The sequence below is a fragment of the Typopeltis vanoorti genome, chromosome 16, assembly GCF_054136105.1.
Source record: "Typopeltis vanoorti isolate ZY-2024b chromosome 16, IOZ_Tvanoo_1.0, whole genome shotgun sequence".
Lineage (NCBI taxonomy): Eukaryota > Metazoa > Arthropoda > Arachnida > Uropygi > Thelyphonidae > Typopeltis > Typopeltis vanoorti.
Genome location: NC_143564.1, coordinates 106,490,662 through 106,513,242, shown reverse-complemented (window position 1 = coordinate 106,513,242; position 22,581 = coordinate 106,490,662). Strand labels below are relative to the sequence as shown.

Genomic DNA, 22,581 nt, shown 5'->3' with positions numbered 1-22,581 from the left:
GGCAGCATGTAAATGTGGGCATGCAAGTATCAAGAGTTTTAGATCTCATCATTTCATTAGATGATGTAATTGTGAATCGGGTTTTGCGCTTTCCTCCAGTTGATTAGAGTTATCATGAAGTGATCACCTGGGTTGTGACTAGTTATATGAAGGCTTCTGTGAGGAAAGGACATGTATGGAAGTAAAGGCTAGGGACAGGCTTAGAAGACAGCTTGGCACTATAACATGAAATGAGGAGTTGAGCAGTAAGGAAATAAATGCTGACAAAGAAATGCATAACATCATCACTGTGTGTATTCACATATTGATGCTGTGAATGCATGAATGTATTCCAAAGGTCAAAAGGCTGAATAATGTAGGTGTAAAATGGATGAATGAGTGGTTTAAGCATGAAATATGGAAGAAGATGGCACTTTGGAGGCAGTACAAGATGATGGTAACAATCAGTTACATGAAGAGTGTAAAGAATAAGCTAGAAGAATGACTCAGTAAAGACAAGAAAATGCAGTATAATCAGAAATTGGCAAATCAGGCAAAGAAAAACCATAGAGAGTTTTTTAGATATGTGGCAAGTAAAAGGAAGAATGATTACAGTAAGTTAATGTTAATGGATGAAAATGGTAGTATGGCAACTGCAGAAAAAAGACATTGTTGAGATATTCGGTGATCAATTTATAAGGTTATTTCATCCTCATCAGGGTGGGAAGTAGAATACAGAAATGGGTTGATAAAGGGAAATCATGTTTTACTAACTTATTTATTATAACAAGATGACAAATGTGTTGGATAAGGGAGATGCATATATAGTGGTATACTTAGTTTTTGCAAAAAAAATTGATAGATTGCCACATGACAGACTGTTGAATAAATTGAAACAGATGGGATTGGGTAGCAGACTTCTTAATTGGATCAATGATTGGCTGTCTGATAGTTATCAGAAAGTTGTATACGGGTGTGTGCAATATTCCAAAAGAGGAAGGTCATGTGCCGTACAGTTCAGTTTGTATATTAATGATATTGGGATGGGTTTAACTGCTAATATGCAGCTGTGTGCATGAAATGCAAAATTGGGGAGAGCAATGTAGAGTGAAGCAGATGTCATCACTTTGCAGGAGAACTTGAATAGATTGCATGAATGGGCAGGTAAGTGGATCTGTCACTTCAATGTTGCAAAGTCTAAGATTTTGAAATTTAGTAACCCATGTTAGGATGCAAAGTATACCATTGGTGGGGAAATTTTAAAGGAGGTAGAGATCTGGGAGTGGTGGAGTTTGATATTTTGGACAGCAACTTGAAATTCAGGGTCCAACATTGCACAAGTTGTGAAGACATCACATTGGATTATGGCAATGATACAGAGGACCCTGACATGCAGAAATAAAGAGGTTATGATGCTATTGTATAATGTCCTGATCACGTCTCATATGGATTATTGTGCAGAGATTTGGTCACCAGGTTTTCATGGTGATGAAGATATGGTAGAAAAGGTCCAGAGAAGGTTCATAAAGGTGGTCAGTGGTCTTTGGAATTTGGAGTGTGAGGACAGATTGAGAGAATGTAAATTGCAAAACCTTGTGAATAGGAGGATGGTGGATGTGATTGAGACATAAGCTAGTCAGGGGATGTTATCAGGTTGACATGAAAATGATTTTTCATAGAATGGGAAAGGGAGGTAGAACACAAGTCCATCCCTTGGAACTGTATAAGGAGGGTGTGAGCACTGCAGTGAGGAGAAGATTCTGTATATGGAGAGTGGTTGGTGAGTAGAATGCATTGCGTGAGTGTGTTGTGAATGTAGACATATTGAATCAGTTTAAGGCACAGTTGGATGAGCTTTGTGTGTAATAGTGTGTACCTCTCAAGATGAGTCTCTGACTCCATGGAGGTCAGATGTTAATAATAATAATAATAATAATAATTATATTCACTATTTGATACAACATTGTTTATTGATTTGAAGTTTCTTTATTATTAATCCAATTTTGCATTGTTTGTGAGTTGTCCTTAACTCTTTTCAGTGAGATCTTTACTAACTGCTCTGACTGTCTATTTGCCCAATTCAACAGCATGAAACCTTTAAGTTTCAGAAAAATCTATTTCACTTTTACATATGAACTCAGCAGTGGCAGTAGTTCACATAGCATTTTGTGTTTATTAAGAGAGACATTATGTCAACTTCTTTTCAGAATTATGTTAATTATTGTTCATATTTTTAATCATATTTAATATATATACATATTAACAGGACTTGAAAATAATAAAAAAATGTGTTAATGACATCTAAAAATATACTGGCCCCAAACCTCTTATTTTTTTGAATGATCATAACAAGATTAGTAATGCTTTATTTTAGTTGGAGAGATTTTCCTTTACGTGAGAACCATTCATAGAAGGAAATGTCAATAAACAAATAAATAGAAAAAAAATACATTAATTTTATAGAAGATGTAATTTAGCATATTAATTTTTGTTACTGGAATGGCCCTTTATATTCTTAAAAGTAAAAATATTTTGTTTACACTGACTGTGTGTGTGTGTGTGTGTGTGTGTGTGTGTGTGTGTGTGTGTGTGTGTGTGTGTGTGTGTGTGTGTGTGTGTGTGTGTGTGTGTGTGTGTGTGTGTGTGTGTGTGTGTGTGAGAGAGAGAGAGAGAGAATTAGTTTATTTTTGTGGTTTATATTTAAATATGAGTAGAAAGTATTATTGTTATTATTATTATTATTATGTAACACCTCCAGGGAGTCTAAGAACTCATCCTTGGGAAGGCACTGTACTCTACTTTGCTAAATACATTTCACCCTCCCCACTACTACTTAATTCTCCTACTATGACACTACTATCATCAATGCCATCTACTGCCCACCATTATGATATGAAGAATAAATAGTCTTCTGCTGCAATGTATATAGAGTCACCATGTTTGATAATTGCACCACTCATATTAAGTCTCTGCATTCATCTTTGTTGATTTAATTCTTGTGATAAAAATTGATTTGCTCTTCATTGATTCTTCATCACTTGCACTTTTAATGGATGAATATACTATGAAAGGAAGTGTGTTTTGCAATAATATGGGTATTTCCATGGAGTCAGCGGGCTCATTATCTTGGGAGGCTCATACTAATCATTATTCATGCATTACCTATTATACCTCACTTCTCAAATTCTAATGTGTCCCTCATGCCATTGTGTATGGCATAGTATATATCTTTATATGAATTACAATCCTTTTTTCTTTGTTGAACATGTTTTATTATTATAAATATTTTATACTTGAAAAGAAATTATATTTTTGTTTTAATCTTTTACTTAAGTGCAATCAAATAAAGTTTTCACATAAAGTATCTTCATGACTAGTCTACTTGTATATAATGTAGAAGCTGTTGACTTCATATTCGTTGTCTTAGTATCCCATATTGCAAAGCAAACTTTCTTTGGAACATGTATATTGTTATGCATTATGGGAAAGGTTGCTATACAGACTAATTTCAATGTTTATTGAGGTCTCATATACTCTGAAATGTACTTCCTTCTGGATGTATATATTATATATATCTGCATCTGAAAGTGTGTCTTGCATTATTAAATAGTAATATACTATGAAAGGAAGTGTGTTTTGCAATAATATGGGTATTTCCATGGAGTCAGTGGGCTCATTATCTTGGGAGGTTCATACTAATCATTATTCATGCATTACCTATTATACCTCACTTCTCAAATTCTAACATGTCCCTCATGCCATTGTCAGGGCACTTACAATACCTCTGGCAATCCATTCCAGTCATTTATCACTTCAAGCAAATAATTTAGCTCACATATCCTTACTAATCACGCTGTTACACAACTTCCAGAGGTGACTGCTAGTTCTCTCTGTACTTATCATTTATTGATGGTCAATTTATACACATACTGGCCACTGAAATAGAAATGTTTATTTAATACCACGTTGGACCTACTTTAGCCTGAATTACAGCACATATGCAGTCCAGCATAGTTTCCAAAAGGTTTTGGATTGCTATGTATACAACAGACCAGGAGTTAAACATACAGCCTTTAAGTGGCTCAGATTTGATAATAGTTTCATATGATGATACAGTGGCTGTGAGTCCCTTTTGTGAGAAGGTATGGCACCATCTCAATCACCCTCAAATCTTATCTGGACTCAGGACTGGCATAGCTGACAAATCAGGCCTTTGGCTGGGTCAGTATTCCTGGCTGTAATCCATGTGTGCTCACAGGGCTGGTTTGCCTGCTTGCAGGATGAAAAACCCCAGATAAACTGGTGGAAAAAACCCTGCTGTCCACGCCCAAGACTGACTAACTTGGCTATGGCTGAGGAAGATCCTTAAGCCCCTCATGTCATTGACAGGAATTGAACCTAGGACACTCCTTCCCCAGGCAACACTGGAATTGGCTTGGCCTAATGGCTTTGCGCTTCGCAACCATATGGTTGCAGAGCCATTAGGCTAACTGTGCGGACTCAGATTTGATGGAAGATGACTTTGCTCCTGGATCTGTTTTTCTAATGTGTCCCATAAATTCTCAGTGGGGTTCAGATTCAGGCTTTGTGTTGGCCAGGGAAGATGGCAGAAGTTGCTGTTATGCTGGCTGAACCACTGCTGAACAGTTCTAGCTCAATGGACAGTACCATTGTTATCCATGAAACAACCATCGCCTGCTGCTGGATAAAAAGTCATCATTGTAGGATGGACTCCATTGGCAACAGTGTTCAGATATTTCTTGGAGGACACCCAACTTTCTAGCAATATCAGGGGATTCCTTCCATACTAACAGAACATGCCCCACACCATGACACCACCTTCAGAACCTTGAGTTGTGCTTACAAGGAAAGCTGGATTCATTGCTTCATGGGGCCCCACCAAACTCTCTGCATATTGTCATTACAGAACAAGGTGTACTGTGACTTGTTGGACTACATGACTTTTTTTCCAGTCTTCCAGTGTCTTGTCACAGTGTTCCTGATGCCACTGTAGACAAACCTTCTGGTTTTTTGCAGAAATCACTGGTTTCCGTATGGGCATGTGACTGCCAATTCTTATCCTCTTCAATCCTTGCACATAGTTCGGTGAGATATGGGGCTGAGAACAGCTTTGATTAAATGTTTTGGTCAATTGCGGAACACAGGAAGTTCTGTTTGTCCATATAAGCCTTCTCAGATGATCTCAATCTTGTTCCTGACAGACTGTCTTAGGACCATAGTTACACCTCTTAGACAACCAATTTGAGTTATTTTTCCACTCATTAAACACTCAGGATATCTCACCTTTTTAATATATATATATAAAATTTTGTTTAGTTAGGAAAGTGTTGACTGCTTTTTTCACCTTACTATTAGTTACTATGGTGGTGCTTTTTTAGAATGTTTCTATTATTTTTTAAATTGGCTATTCCATTTCTGTATGGAAGATGCCTGTGAAACATATGCAAAAATTTTATAAATAAACATCAAGATTTTTTAAGTGAGTTTTCCATGATGAGTATGTATGTATTATTACTATTATTACTATTATTATGGGCAACTCCAGGGAGTCATTAGACTCATCGAGGGAGGCCCCAAATCATATTCATCACAACTATCTGACATTCATACAGTATCTATCATACCTCGCCTTAAACTCATTCACTGTCACAGCATCCACTACAGACTCAGGGAGCACATTCCACTCATTCACTACTCTAAAAGTAAAGAACCCAGCTCTAACACCTTTACTAACCACACTTTTGCCCAGTTTCCATGGATGTCCCCTAGTCCTCCCACAACCAGCCCTGTTCTCAAAAATATCTTCTGAATTAATTTTATAGAAACCCTTCAGTAATTTGAATGTCTCAATCATATCTCCCCTCCTCCGCCTATCAACCAATTTTTGCAACCCACTATGTATGCGTGTACAAAAAGAACATATTGGAGACATGAATAATCTTCCTTCTTGAGATGATCCACAATCACCCCAAGAAGAAAGATTTGAAGTTCCGAGACCATATTGATGGTCCTCAGCAATATGTCAGGCAGGGATTATTCTGTCCAATACACAGTTTTGGCAATGACAGTATACTACATTTGTCCTTCTCACTTGTTAAACCTTGCACCAAACAAATGACCACAATTCATCTCTGCAAGCTTAAATTTTGATCTCCAAACTATACTTTTATGGAGCTTAGATACCTTGTTATTTTCAACCTCTGTAAAACACAGTTCTGCCTTATTTCCCACAGAAAAAGAACCATATCATCCCAGACTTACCTTTGACAACACCAAAATCTCTAGGCAAGAGGAGTTTTCTCTCCTTGGGATTACCTTGACATTAAGACTCTCTCTTGGCATAAACACATTACATTCTCTCTCTCTCTCTCTCTCTTAAACATTGAATCTCTCTTAAACACTTGTCTTTTTTCTTGCAAAAGAGATCTCAGCTCACCTACCTTAGTAACTTAGTAACAGACAAATCACCAGACAAGATCAGATCTCTCTGTTTGTACTAACATTTACCTCCAGTCTCTCCTGGCATAAACACATCACATCAATAGCCTCCTCAGCATCCAAGAAATTAGGCATTCTCTTTTGTTTAAAAGGCTATTTTACATCCTACCAACTCCTAATTATATACAAATCCCAAATCTCCCATGCTTAGAATACTGTTCACATTTGGGGTGGTGCACTTAAAACTTTCCTTAAAAGCCTTGATCCTGTCCATAGGCAAGCAGTTAGTGCTCATTAATGATTCCTCTCTTACAGATTCACTTCAACCTCTATCTCACAGATGCAGTGTTTCCTTCATGCTTGCTGCTACTGTATTCTGGAACAGCCTTCCTCCCATATGTTTCCCAAGGAATACAATGCACAGGCCTTCATTGTGAACAAGTTCTTGTTTCCTAATTCTCTTCCCATACATGGCACTAACATACTATACATTGACTAACCAATCCCTTATCTATGGGCCTAACATAAAAAAAAAAAAAAAAAAAAAAAATTTCTGAAGTCACTCAAGTTTGTGTTTTGTCCTATGAAGGACTGCATAAACATGCTGTTTCTCTCCTCACTGTCACCTCATCATTTGCATTACCTTCAACCACTTCTTTAATACTTTCATATTTTGTCTGCTATCATTCACTCCTCCCACTGCATTCTCTACAACACTTCCACTATCATGCCTTATGTCAACATTCTTTTTTCATGCTTTATGCCATTAACATTGGTGTAGTTGCAGTTAGTTGTAGTTGGTGAATCAAGTGGTGGAAACATAGAGTTGTAGAGCAGATGCCCTCCCTCAATGAGTCTTGGGATTCCCTGGAGGTGTCATGTAATAATTTTTTTTTTTTGAATATAGAATATACATAGTAATTTTTTTTTATTATTTTTTATTGTTCTTTCAAATATTTACATATGTACAATGATCATCTATTCAGTATATTATTTTACAAGGTTCAGCACTTTGTGCTACATATAATAATGATGAGATTTAAATAGTAATGATGATGACAGTTTTTTTTTTATATAACAGTCATAATAATAATTTACAATTATATTGTTCAGAGTTACATAAGTTGTATAATATTACATGTTGTAGTTTACTATTTTTTTTTTTTTCAAGTTTGAAAAAGGTGTGATTATACAACAGTATTTACACATATGCAATCTAAATATTATGTTTCCTTATTCTCACAAACGTACGGTGTAAACTCATGATTTACATTTAATATATTTTTTTTTTTTTTTTTACATTGCATACATTTGTTACAGTTATTATATACATTACATACATTTGTTACAATTATTATATACATTACATACATTTGTTTACATATGATACATCACTTACATTTGTTTACATGTGATATTTACATTACGTACATTGGTTTTCATGTGATACGTACATTACTTGCATTTGGTTACATATGATACATCTTCTATGAGAACTAATTTCTTTGCTTTCATCCTCGAAGCTTATATGAAAGCTTATCTGAGGATGACACCAGTTGGTTATTATGTATTGTTTTTTTTTTTTTTTTTTTGCTGTGTTGGGAAGCTATGAAATCTATGATTGAGAAATTCACATGCGCACTCACACTCACACGCAAACGCACACGCACACACAATAACTTGGAATGTCTTGATGCGTCGCTGAACTGGAAGCCTGAACGAATATATTGTGTTTCATTAAGTTTGTATGGTATTTTGGGTGCGTGTTTCTTGTTCGTAGTATGTCCTTAGAGCTCTTTTCAGGTTATTGTAGTTTGTAAGGTTTCTGTATTCAAAAGGTAATTTGTTTATCACGTCTGGGATGTAGAAGTTTTGCGTGGCCTTTCCATAGTGATTATTGTATTTATATGTGATATAATAAGAAGTCTGAGGTCTTGTTATACGGTATGTATTTCTAACTGTCCTGTAGTTGGCATCAAAATAATGTTTTAGCAAGGCTGCATAGTGACATAAATGTTTGGCTGTCAGTATTTTGTGTTCTGACATTGCAATGTTTATATTATTATTATTATTATTATTATTATTATTATTATTATTATTATTCAGGCCGCCAAGGAGTCAAAAGACTCATCGAGGGAGGTCCTTCCTAAGACATAAAGTCTGTCAAGACTCATCGAGGGAGGTCCTTCCTAAGACATAAAGTCTGTCAAGACTCGTCGAGGGGAGGTCCCCCCCCTGAGAAACACAAAGTCTATCATACCACTCTTTAAACTCACTGACCGTTCTCGCTCCCACCACTCCATCAGGCAATGCATTCCACGGCTCAACCATCCTCCACACAAAGAAACCACTCCTTACCCTCTTGCTCACAGTTTCCTTTCGTAACTTCCATGGATTGCCTCTTGTCATCACTCCTTCCCGCTGTTCAACCAAGCGAAAGAACTCCCCAGTGTCAACCCTTTAACCACCTCTCAACAGTTTAAAAGTCTCAATCATATCACCTCTCCTTCATCTATCCACCAAACTCTGCAATCCACATTCTCTCATCCGACCTCATAACTATCCTTGTACAGTCCTGAAACCATCTTTGTCATCCGTCTTTGTATCCTTTCCACAGTTAATTTATCCCCTTCAAATCCTGGGGACCAAATCTGAGAACAATAGTCCAAGTGTGGTCTGATCAGAGACTTATACAACGGAATGATAACTGCTTTATCTCTGCAGGTCAGTGTCCTTCTCATTATTGCAGCAATCCTCTGTGTTACCTTCACCACCTTTGCAATATGTCCCCTAAACTTCAGGTTTCTATCAATCATCAATCCCAGATCTCTTGTCTCCCCTACTTCCTCCAGTATAACTCCTCCCATAGAGTATGCAGCATCCCACTGATGTTTCCCAAACCTCAAGACCTTACATTTTGCTGCATTAAACTGACACCCCAATTCATTTGCCCATCTATTTAGCTTATTTGAATCCTCTTGCAGGGCTACCACATCTGCACTATTACTAATAATCCTTCCCAGCTTCGCATCATCTGCAAACAACTGAATATTCCCCATGCAATCGACTGGCTATGTCATTGATATAAAGGTTAAACAATATAGGTCCTGGTACTGAGCCCTGTGGGATCCCACTTGTAACCCTCTGCCTCCTTGAAACTGCTCCACCATACACAACTCTCTGATACCTATCAGACAGCCAGTCCTGAATCCAGTTGACCAATCTGACATGCAGACCCATGTGCTGCAACTTAAATATCAGCTTATCATGTGGCACCCTGTCAAATGCCTTCGCCAAGTGTAAGAAAATTACAGTATATGCCTTTCCCTCATCTAATGTTCTTGTAACTTTATTATAAAAGGCTAGCATATTGCTAAAACAAGCGCGTCCTTTCACAAATCCATGTTGATTCTCACAGATAACATTACCCTCATCTGCCCAATGCTGTATACGGTCCCTCACTACTTTCTCCAAGATCTTAACAACTACTGATGACACACAGACTGGCCTATAATTAGACACTTCCAGTCTATTACCACCCTTATGCAATGGCACTATCTTACCTTCCTTCCAATTCCTGGGCACCTTTGCCAAAGCCAGACTTTCATTGAAAAGCCAGGTTAAAGGCACTGTCAATTCCCTAGCACATTCTCTCAAAACTCGTGGTGAAATACCATCCAGTCCCACAGCTTTACTGACATCCAGAGTACTCAGTATCTGAAACACACTCTCCTCCTGTACCTCGAGACCTCGATCCAGTCCTATCCCTCAACCATTAAAACTGACTCCTCTAGCATGAAATACTCCAATAAAGTGTTCATTGAACAATTCCACTATGTCTTCTGCATTAGTCACTCTATTCCCATTTTTATCCCACAATATCATTCTTCCACAGTCATTTCTCCTCCTAAGTTCTGCTTCTTTTATGGTTGGGAACCATAATGTCTGTGTTGATTGTGGTCCAAGTGGAGGGTTTCGTTTTGTGATTGGTCGAATATTTCTGTGCAGTTCTTGGATGGAGTCTGCAAAGTATTGGTTAAAGTCATTTGCTAGTTGTTGGATAGGTTTTGCATCTTTCATGAAGCTGTGTTTTATGGTTTCGGAGGCGGTGGTGTTGGGAACAAAATCTAGCATCTCATTGATCAGATGCCAAGTTTGTTTCATGTTGTTTTGTGCGGAGGTTAGTTTTTCTCTGTAGTAGCTTCTTTTTGCATTTCTGATTTGTGTTGTAAGGCGATTCCTTGTTATCTTATATTCAGTTTTTAAAGCTGTGTTATTTGGATATCGCTTTAATTCTTTCCATAAAGCATCCTTTCTGTGTATTTCTAGGATTAAGTTTTGTGTTATCCAAGGATTTTGTGTTGTTTTTGAATGAATTCGGACTTTCTTTGTAGCTTTCTTATATATTTCCTCCAGTGTGAGTTTATTGTTGTTGTTGTATAAGATATCTGCTGAATCTGATGCCAGGTGTTCCCAGTCTGTTGTTCTTATTTCGTGGTTGACTATTTCTTCATCTATTATTGTTTTCTCTCGCTTTTCTTCTGTGGGACATTGCATGAATATTGTCTTGGTGTGCAGGTTTAGAGCGGTGAAGTAATGGTCTGCTGCTTTGCACTTTATGACTGATGCAGTGTAACTATTTGGTGGTGCTCGGACATTTATATGATCTAGACAGGAGGCAGTGATAGTATTTCCGAATATTTCTTCTCTGGTACATGATGTTATTGTTGGTATTAGATTATACATGGATAGTGTGTCTAGGTATTCTACAGTGTTGTTCTGGTTTTCATTTGCAATATTTATGTTTATGTCGCCAATTATCCTTAGGTGTTCGGTTGAGTATATTTCTTGGCTTGAAAGCCAGCAATTGAGTTCATGCAAGAATTTTATCATGTTTAGGTTTGGTGGCCAGTAAATAGCAATTAGTATTATGGGATGCTGTGTATTCATGGTATTAATGATTTCGAGGCAGAGGGTTTCAGCATGTTCAAACTGATAGGCCGTTTCCTTTGCTATTAATTTTTGTTTGATAAATATTAATATTCCACCCCCTCTTTTTGTTTGGCAGCATGCTCTATGTTGTTGGAAGCCTGGAATTTGGAAAGCAGTCGCTTCTTCATTAGTTATGGATACTTCTGTAAGAATCAATATATCAATAATATCAGTGTAATTCCTCAGATAAGCCTGTAATAATAACCAATGTTTTCGGATGCTTATGATGTTAATATGCAAGATTGAGAGACCTCTCGCTTGTAGTGTGTTTTGTTTCCATGCATCAAGAGATTCGAAAGTACAATTACTGATGTATTCTGGTGTAATTACATCTATCTGATGGTTCACATTCATTTTTGTTGTGTTGAGATCTTCTTATTGAACTAAGTTGGAGTCTTTTGTTTCACTCTGGCAACCTGTCGATATCTTCCAAGCTTTTTATTTGTATAGACTTTGAAGTCTGTGACTTTCTCAAGAATATTTTGCCGTCTTTGATCCATAAAAATTGATACTTTTTTCTGTTTTTTCTTTTCTTGCTTGGTACAAAAGATTCTGATTGAAAGGTGTTAAATACTCAGATAAAAGATTGGCATATTGTCTTGCGATGCATTTAAATCCTTGACTACTGGTTTTTTCAGTCTGCTGGCTTTTATGAGATTGTCTCTTGTAGCCTTGCTTGTCAGATGAACTATGATTGGTGCAGGTCGTGGCGAGCCTTGTTTTCTGTTCTTCCTGGGAAACCGATTTAAGGTCTGGATATCATTTTAAAGGATGTCTATTGCATGGCCTAACTTTAAAACTACGTCTCTGAGATTTTCTGTGGATTCGGTTTATGGGAGACCATTTATGTCAAGGTCTTCTTTATGTTGTTGTTGGTTTAAAACTTCATATTGTAGTTTCAGGGAATTAAATTCTTGACGGAGTTCTGATGTGTCTTTTATCAATTTGTGCTGCCCGTCAGTTAATGCGTTAATGCTGGTTTTAATGTCTTTTACCGTTTGTAAGACTTCTTCGACTTTTGAATTATTAAATTGAACAAACTCTTCATATTCGCTAATTTTTTTTGTTATTTCTTTATTCTGTTTATCAAATAGTTCTTGGATAAGATCTACCAAGTTGGCTTTTATATTTTCTAAACCTTTTTCTAGTAATAAATTTACGGAACTCAAATTATAAGACTCACCAGTGTTTTGTTGTCTGTTCAGTTCATCATCCGATTCTGCCTCCGGCATAATCAGTTGCATCGTGGGTGGTGGCGTTTCTTTGTTCTCTCTACAGTTTAGGCACTTCCATTCTTCTCGTTTGGTATTGGATTTGCGTTGCCAGGTTGTTTCTGAAAGTCCGGAACATGTAAAGTGGAGATTCCTATGGCATTTCCTGCAGGTTATATAACATCCGTCGGACGGTAATTCCTTCTGACACTTGTTGCACTTCATGACTCACCTTTCTTCCTTTGGACAGCTGCAAAGATGGCAACGTCCTTTGTTCTATACTTGTTTGCAACCGCGGTGTACGCTTCAATTTTTAGCACACTCAGATTTTGGATTCCACTTGGCCGATTTCGATGAATTATATGTCACTGCCTTCAGCGTGACAAGTAGAGTTACTTTATGACACTTTTAAATTAAAAACAGGAGTCAGAACCACATTAAAACTATAAAAAAGGGACCAGCGATACAACCATGCAACCGTTCGTATGCCTACACAGCGCCCTCTCCTCAATAATAATAATAATAATTCTTCACTGCACTCTCCAGTTTTTGATACATATTACTTTCTTGCACTTGCTCCCAAAACACTTCTTATATTTTCTTTACTCTTCCTTTCATATAATAATACATTCACCCTTAGCAATGAGTACAGTGAGCACACAGTAAATTGCATGGAATTATTCATATTAAACTTATTGAGCAAGGAAACTCTAGGTACCATTTTTCTTGTACACATTAGTGCCATTTAAAAATGCTTTTTAAGCAATACACAACATTAAATTAAAACTTGCAAACCAACACACCCAGTTACAAAGTAAGCAAAATGCTACCAATAATAATTAGCAATATCATGAATTCATTTTAGACAAATTATTGACTCTACAAACACCTGATAAATAACTATTTTAATTTCCCAATGTTCGACCTTCATATTAAGGTCATCATCTGGAGTATACCCAGGAGTAAGCTGAATTACATTTCACACAGTATGCTAAAGAGACAATGATTTGATCAACGGTTGTTCTACTGGCATGACCTCTAGTGAAAATAGAATATAAAAAAAATTAAATAAATAAATAAATACAACTACAAATTAAAAAAAAAAAAAATTAATTAATTAAAATCTACACCAAAGCTGTATTCTATTTAAGATAACATTGGAGAGATAGTTTTCTTACAGTAATAAATGTCCTAATTTAACATGACAAATGTTATATTAGATTTAAGGTTCTGGATTACTTATGGTCCTATTTATAGTTAACTCTTAGGGAGAAAGGTTAAGTGGGTAGAATATGTGCCTTTCATATGTTTGGGATTTTTAGGCTATCATTATAGTTAAGATTAGGGTGATTGATAAGAATCTCACAGGCTTCCTTAAATTTACGTTCATACCATGTTTTGATGTGATGTAAACAACTGATGCTTTTCCAATCAATTCTATGTAAAGTGTTCAGGGCATGATCAGAAAGGCCAGCTTCACCATAGTTATTATATTTAATGTGTTGTTTATGTTCCTTTTGTCTGATAGGAATTGTGCATACTGTTTCCCCTATATAGGGTAGATTAAAGATGCAATAAATATGGCATACTCCAGGGTGGCCCAGCAGAGGGAATGGGTCTTTAGATGAGTTGAGTAAGCTCTTTAATTTTGCAGGAAGTTTAAAGGGCTTTAAGGTTGTATTTCTGTAGTATTCTGTTTATTTTACTGGATGTCCCTTTAATGTATGGAATGGTTATAGTTTTATTGTAGTCTAGTTTATCTTTGTTTTTTAGTAAGGTCTTGTAGAGAATTTTGTTGATAGTATTTTGTCTGTAACCATTTTTTAGGAAAGTATTTAAAGTTATCATCAATACCTTCCTAAATAATGGTTACAATTTTTATCTATCTGATGTTATCTTAAATAGAATATAGCTTTTATATTTAAATAGAATATGAATAGGATATAATTTTAAATAGAATATGTAGTTTTAATTAATTAATTTATTTATTTATAAATTTTTTATTTTTATTTTTATTTTTTAAAATTTATTTAATTTTTTTTATATTCTATTTTCAGTAGAGGTCATGCCAGTAGAATAACCGTTGATCAAATCATTGTCTCTTTAGCATACTGTGTGAAATGTAATTCAGCTTGTCTCTGTATATATGTATATACTCCAGATGACCTTAATATGAAGATCAAAACGTCGGTAAATTAAAATAGTTATTTATAACACGGTTGTAGAGTCCATAATTTTTCTAAAATGAATACTGATCACTGTAACACTAAAGGAAAGCAATATCATGGACATTTTCTAAATTACAAGACTCATCTGTATGACACTTGCTACACTGATACTTCTGTTTAGCAACATTAGCCATTATGGCATACTAAAGCAATCAATACGAAGTCAACAGCTTCTGTATACAAGTAGAGTATTGTTGTGATGATACTTAATGTGTTAACTTGAAGTATCATCGCAACAGGATAAGGATTTTTACAGTGTAAAGATTAAAACAAATCATTTCTTGTTAACTATATTATTATTATTATAATTATAATTATTATTGCATGGGCACTTCATCATGGGAGACTCAAACTATTCACACAATCTATCATATCTCTCCTTGAATCCATTAACAGACAAAGCGCTCACAACTGACTCTGGCAACCCATTCCACTCATTTACAACTCTCCAAGCAAAAAAATCTAGTCCTCACACCCCTATGTTAATCACAAATTTATTCAACTTCTAAGGATACCCCCCCCCCTTGTTCTGGCCCCTCCAGCCAAGTACTGAAATATTTTCCCTGCATCAATCATATAAAATCCTATAAAACCCCAAAATAGAGCATATCATATGCTCTCTTTTTCTCCTATCAACCAACTTCTGCAATCCACACATCCTCAATCTGTCTTCACAGACCACTATCATCTTGGTCACTTGCCTCTGAATCTTTTCCACTTCTTTCACATTCCCCAAAAACCCAGGAGACAAGACTTGAGCACAGTAACCCAGATGTGGGTGTATCAAGACCTTATAAAAAGGATTAACAACTTCCTTTTCTCTACTTGTTAATGTGTTCTTCAATAGCATGGTAATCTTATGGGCTACCTTAGCAACTTTAGCAATATGTCCTCTAAACTTTAACTCTCTGTCTACCACCACCGCCACCATCCCTAAATTTCTAGCTTTCCCTATTTTGTGGAGTATAGTGCCATCAGTGTAATACACAGCTTGTAATCTCTTTATCCTAAAATGCATAATTTTAAATTTCTTGACATTAAACTGACACCCATTATACTTTGCCCATACTGACAGCCTATTTTAATTGTCCTGCAAGTTCTCCACATTGTCCTGATTAACTATTGATCTGATTCTCCCTTTCAGTCGTTTCCGACCATAGGTGACTTTGTAGGCATTGCCCACAAAGAGCTCCTGGTGAGATTTTTACAGGGTAGTTCACCATTGCTTTCTCCAACCCCCCCCCCCCCCCATTTTATCCAGGCTCAGGACCGGCATATGGCTAGGATGTATTCATGACTATGACTAATCCATATGTGTTCACGGGGCTAGTTTGCCTTTTCTGGGGGACGAAAAACCCGAGTTTCCATTCCAGGTGAAAAAATCTCCTACCTCTGTATGAGACCGGCTAACCCACCTCACGTCACTGATGGGAATCAAACCCAGGTCTTTCCGACCAAAGTGCTTCGTCTACTGACTGAGCTATGGAAGCTCTGATTAACTATTACTCTACCTAATTTTACATCATCAGCAGCAACTAAATATTTCCCTTCAAGTTGTTTCCTATATATACATTTATGTATACAAATTAACAGCAATGCTCCCAGCACTAAACCTTGTGGCATACCACTAGTCAGCTAGCTGTTTTTGCCTTGATTCTACCCCTCCATATACCACTTTTTGATATCTGTCCAACAGCAACCCTCTTAACCAGTCGTTTCAGACCATAGGTGACTTTGTAGGCATTGCCCACAAAGTCTTAACCACTTAATCAGTGTCATATCCATCCCATTTGTTCTAATTTGCATAACAATCTGTGTGGTATTCTGTCAAATGCCTTTGCAAAATTCAGTAGAATCATTGCGTAGTCATTTCCTTTATTCAACTCAGCTGTTACTGTATTATAAAAAGTTTGTAAATTACTAAGGCATGAACAACCCTCACAAAGCCACATTGCCTCTCATACATGTTATATTTTTTTCCACCCATTCTTTAATTCTCTTTTTGACTAATTTTTCCAGTACTTTTACCACTACACCTGAGATACTGGTTATAATTGATAGCAAAGCTAAAAAACTTCTTATTGTAAATATGTAAATATTTATATAGTTGTTATACTATTTCTGCTTAATTCATATTTATTGGAGTATTGTTATATGTTTTATAGGCTGCTGAAGAATCATCTGATGCATATGAGTGGGGTGATGATTTGACAGATGTAAGTATAAATATTATATGTACACATGCACACACAGTGTGTGTCTTATTTAATATGATGTTATTCAGCTTAACAGATTTCATTTCTGATTTGAAAGCATTATCTTTCAAATATATAATGGTATGCATTATATGAAAATATTGTTTCTTCAAGCTATGTACATACTGTATTATCTTCCTCAGTAGATAGGTAGATATATCAATTTTGGGATATGTACTAAAATATATGTGTTTTGTATTAGTCTTATAGAACCTCTTTATTAACTTATAAGTTTTCATACTGTCCCCTCTTTTTCACCTGTTAACTACACTTCAAAACCCACACGTGTTGTTCAATCTATCATCGTAGACTGAAAATTCAACCTGTTACCAGTTTGGTGACTCATCTCTGGATCCTCTTCATTCTCCTCATCCTCAAGAATCCCAGGTGACCCAATCTGTGTAGAATAGTCAAATGCAGCCATATCATACCCTTATGAAAAAGAAAACTTTCTTATCTCTATATGTCAATGTATTCTTCTACATCCAGGTAATCCCTTGAGCTATTTTGAAAACTTTTGCAATATGCCCTCTAAACCAGAGTTGTGGAGTCAGAGTCAGAAGCAATTCTTGGTTTACTGGAGTCAGAGTCAGTAAAAATGTACTGACTCTGACCCTTAATGAATTTAAATTGTAATAGAATTCTTCTTCCTTTACGTATTAGACCTAGTGGCCTGTTACGGTTACGTATTAGGCTTCGTAGCCTATTATGTTTGAAACCAGAAATCCCACTGACTAGGTTGATCAATCCTATTCTGGGAGTGTCCCATGTCTGTAGATGCATGTGTTCGCAGGCCAGTTTGCCTGTTCTGGGGGATGAAAAACCTGAGTTTCCAGGTGAAAAAAAACTCCTACCTCCGTATGAGGCCGGCTAACTCACCTTTCATTGAAAGAGACCAGATAAAGATTCCTCATGTCACTGACGGGAATCAAACCTAGATCTTTCCAACCAAAGGTCTATGCTGACTGAGCTACGAAGGCTCTGTAATATAAATAATATGTTAAAATTTCCTATTTCACAGATAATAATTTGATTAACTTGATTTTTTCAGGATATAGTTTATTAATATATCAGGATATATTAATTTCAAGTTCTTTGCAAATTTCAAAATGAAACATCCCTCGCTGAGTCTATGGATTCCCTGGAGGTGTCAAATAATAATAATAATAATAATATATTATATTAGTGGTTACTGAATGTTCATAATTTCTTATTAAATAGAATAAAAAAAAAAGTTAGAATGGCATATCTATAGCCTTTAGACCCAAACTTTAACAGGTTAGAGTTATAAAAAATAGCCTGATGATTCACGTTGGCAGTGATGAAGTGCCTTGTATGTTGAGTTTTTGAGTTTTTTCAGTTGATATAGAAAATAAATAATTAGTATATTTTTTATTTATTTCCTATATTGATATATAAATAAAGGAGTCCGAGTCGAAAGCACCATAAATAGAGGAGTCGGAATCGGAGTTGAAAGTTTTATGTACTGACTCCACAGCCCTGCTCTAAATGTCAACTGTCTATCCACCATCATCCCAAATCCATAGCTTCATCAATTTATTGCAATCTACTGGCATCAGTGTAATCTTTTTATCTCAAAATGCATAACCTTGTACTTTACTACATTAAATTGCAACCATTATTTTGTCCACACTGCCAATTTATTTAAATCATTATTTCGATGTCTATATTTATTATTATTATTATTATTATTATTATTATTATTATTATTATGTGACACCTCCAAGGAGTCCAAAGACTCATTGCGGGAGGGCACCACTCAATCCACCAACTACAATGAACCGCAACTACACCAACACCATCTAATGCCCACCACCACCACTATGCCACCACTAGTGTTTTCACAAACAATCACAAACATCCATGCCCATGGTGGGATTCGAACCCACAGCCTTTTGGCTGGAGAGTGGATACACTAACGGGAATCACTTGGCCAACCAGACCAGCTGTCTACATCAACTTTATCAACTGTTTCCCTTCCTAGTTTTGCAACCATTGGCAAATGGCTGAATATTCCTCTTAAATCATTCCTTGTATCATTAATATACAAATATACACGGCTCTAGACAGAGTCTTGAGGCACTAAGCTAGTTACCCTCATTCTCCTAGATTCCATTCCACCATATATACTATTCTCTGATGTCTCAGTCCACCCCCTCCTCCTCCTCTCCCCATCTATGCCATCAGCTCCCATTTCATATTCATTTATATTTGCTTCAACTTATGTAGTATACTGGCTTCCATAAATCAAGAAGCAAAGAGAAAAATCACAATAACTCAGAAACTGTGATGAATTTTTATGCAATTTGGTGAAAAGTAGTATGATATGAGATGTGAAAGAAGCTCCCACAAAAATGTAAATAAATAGTCTAATTAAGCAACAAATGGACGCATGAAGACAATTGTCAAAAACAAGAGATCAAAATGAGATTGTTAAAAGTGCATGCAATGATGTTTCATACTATTGATAATGGTGTCCAGGAGCTTAGTTGGTCCTGCAAAGCTCTCCTAAGTCCTTCAAGGTTTTGGGGAGGGTGTTGAGAGAAAAAACAAGTCTAACTACCACATCCCAGACATACTCAATAAGATTAAGTTCAAGAGACCTGGATATCCAGTCTATACGTACTATAGCCTTTTCTTGAAGATGCTGGTCCATGAGCTCTGCTCGAAGAAGATGAGCATTATCGTCTTATAGGATAAATGTCTCCCCTATTGCACTCACATAAAGACAAATAAAGGGGGTCCAGAACATTGCCTCTATAAATTGCAGCATTCAAGGTTCCACTACAAAGCATATACTGGTTGGTGTGTCCACACAGTGAGATACCACCCCAAACTATCACACTACCTCCACCATAAGTTTCCCTTTCAGCAGTATTAGAGAGATGATAACCTAATTCTCTCTCTAGATCAGAGCATGCCTGGTATTGCTTTGTACAGCAAGTTGGGATTTGTCTGTAAACATTACTGACCCCATTGGTTTTGGGTCTGGTTGTGGCCATTTCAAATGTTCTCTCATGTGGCATGCAGATACAAGTACATAGCTATCAGTCGCCTAGCAAGCATGCACACCACTTTCTGAAGCTTTCATTGCACAGTGGAAGCAGATAGCAATGTTCCTGTTGCTGATGTGAGGTCAGATTATAGCTGAATTGGGATTTCGCTGCTGTTTTGGCAAGCAGATAATTGAAGATGTTGATCACCACCGCAGTTACAATCCATGGCCTTCCTTCACTGTATCTCTGGGATGTTGTTTGTGACTGTTGGAATTGGTTCCACTCCAACCATAGAACAACTCACATGAAGCCATCTTAGCTACCTCTGTCTGACTTTGGCAGCCTCTCTAGTCTTATGTCGACTCACCACCTAAATTCATTATTTAAATAATGTCTTGTTCTCATTCCAGACATGAAATAGAAAACCACTCCAAAATGCATGCTTTTATGCCATGGTCATTTGCATATCCTGCTGACAGCAGCACTACTTTGTATAGGATAACCAGACAACATCACTTGTTATGTATAATGTACCTGACTTTCATGAGTCCTTTTCCTCCACAAGTTATCTGATTTTTCTCTTTTTTCCTTAATTTATGGAAACTGGTGTAGTTTCTCATGTGATATTCTGTCAAATGTCTTTGGAAAGTTTAACATTATCATGGTGTAGCCATTTCCCTTATCCGGTTCATCTTTCCCTCTATAATAAAATCTGAGTAAATTACTAACACTAGACCTACTTTTTACAGAGCCGTGCTACTTGTATTCCTATTGGTACTCCCATTCCTGAATCTGCCTTTAATTAACTTTTCCATTACCTTAATCACCACTCCTGAGATACCAATAGATCTGTGATTTGGAGCCGCCAAGACAGTACCTAAAGCACAAGACCCCAACAAGATGCCTGCATAAAATATTAAAATATTTTGGTGCTGACTGTGCAAAAAAACATCACCAATGAAATAAAAAAACAGAGATGAAAATAGATTGGACCCACACTGAAAGTGCCAGCAGAGAGATTCCTAAAGTGGCTTTGACATGGATCCCAGAAGGAAAATGAAAAGGGGAAGGCCTAAATTGACTTGGCAGAAAATGACAAAAAATGAAAGAAGACTGGCTGGCTCGAAAAACTGGAGAGAAGCCAAACTGGTTGTTCAGAACAGAGGTATCTGGAAGAAGCAGATCTTGGCCTTATGTGCTATGAGGTATGAAGAGTATAAGTATCATACCTCCTCTCATTCATCTATTTCTCAAATTTTTAAGCCTCAATTTTGTTTTTCCTCTCATGCATAATTCTTTAGGCCAGTCATCAACAAATCCAAAGCAGATTTTGTAAGGACCAGTTGCGCTAAGCTTGGTCCAAATGGCAGTCAGTGCACAGAAGTTGCACCCCACAAGGCTGTGAGGGGGGAGGGTGCAACTTCTTTCCTTTCATGTTTCCATCTCTCTCTTTCTCTCTCTCACTCTCTCACATCCTGATGTTATAACAGGGACATATCCTGAAGATAAAGTGGACCACTTGGCATTAGTTTCTGCTCCAACTCTTCTATAGATGACCAAGTGAGATCTCCTACCATCTCAGATTTCTTCTCGCAAATTATCCACAGTGTGCTTCCTCTGAAATTTTAGCAAAAGGACATCAGAAAAATACTCAGTAGCCTTGATACCAATAAGTCTTCTGGATCTGATAGTATTCCTTCAGTAGTACTAAGAGCTCGTGCTCCAGAACCTCGTGACCATCTTGTATTATCTTTTCAAGTAATGCCAGGAAATACTGACATATTCATCTAGTATTTATCTGGCAGCTTGGAAGCAAACTCACTCTTATCCAGCCTTGTACCCAAAAATGGAGATAAAAGTCAACCATCCAACTATTGCCCTGTTGCTCTGACCTAAGTACCCTCCAGAATAATGGAAAAGGTCATCAACATTCAGCTGCTTTACTACTTCCGACTCACCAACTACTTTGTGATCATCAATATGGATTCTGCTATTCTTGTTCCACAACAGACCTCCTAGCCAACCTCACTCACATTTGGATGTAGGCCATGAAAAAGTTTAGAGAAACTCAAGTGGTCACTCTTGATCTTTCCAAGGCATTTCACTGAGTCTGACATCATTGCCTTCTTACCAAGCTACCATCTTGTAGTATTCCTCTTTCCCTCTGTAGATGGATTGCCAGCTTCCTGTCTAGTCATACATTGAGGGTCGTTGTAGATAGTTTCTTTCATTAGATTTTTCAGTCAGTGCTAGCATTCTCCAGGACTCTGTGCTTTCATATACACTCTTCCTTCTCCTTTACATCAGCGATCTTCTCTTTCTGACATCCAGTTCTATTCAGAGCTTTGCTAATGACAATACTCTCCATTCCTCTTTCTTATTTTCTAAATTCCGTAATGCTCAGGTAACTAGCACTTTAAGATTTTCTTTAACCAATGCC

The 22,581-nt window shown here is 36.7% G+C and overlaps 1 protein-coding gene across 2 annotated transcripts in view; it reads left to right on the top strand.

Moving 5' to 3' along the window:
- Positions 1–22,581, top strand: part of LOC150098246 (dynein intermediate chain 2, ciliary) — a 504,968-nt gene that overhangs the window by 94,860 nt on the left and 387,527 nt on the right. For both annotated transcript variants that reach the window (XM_090405921.1, XM_090405922.1), the window contains exon 4: positions 17,035–17,085. In XM_090405921.1, coding sequence (XP_090262047.1) covers positions 17,035–17,085 — 51 coding nt within the window. The remainder of the gene's footprint in view (positions 1–17,034; positions 17,086–22,581) is intronic.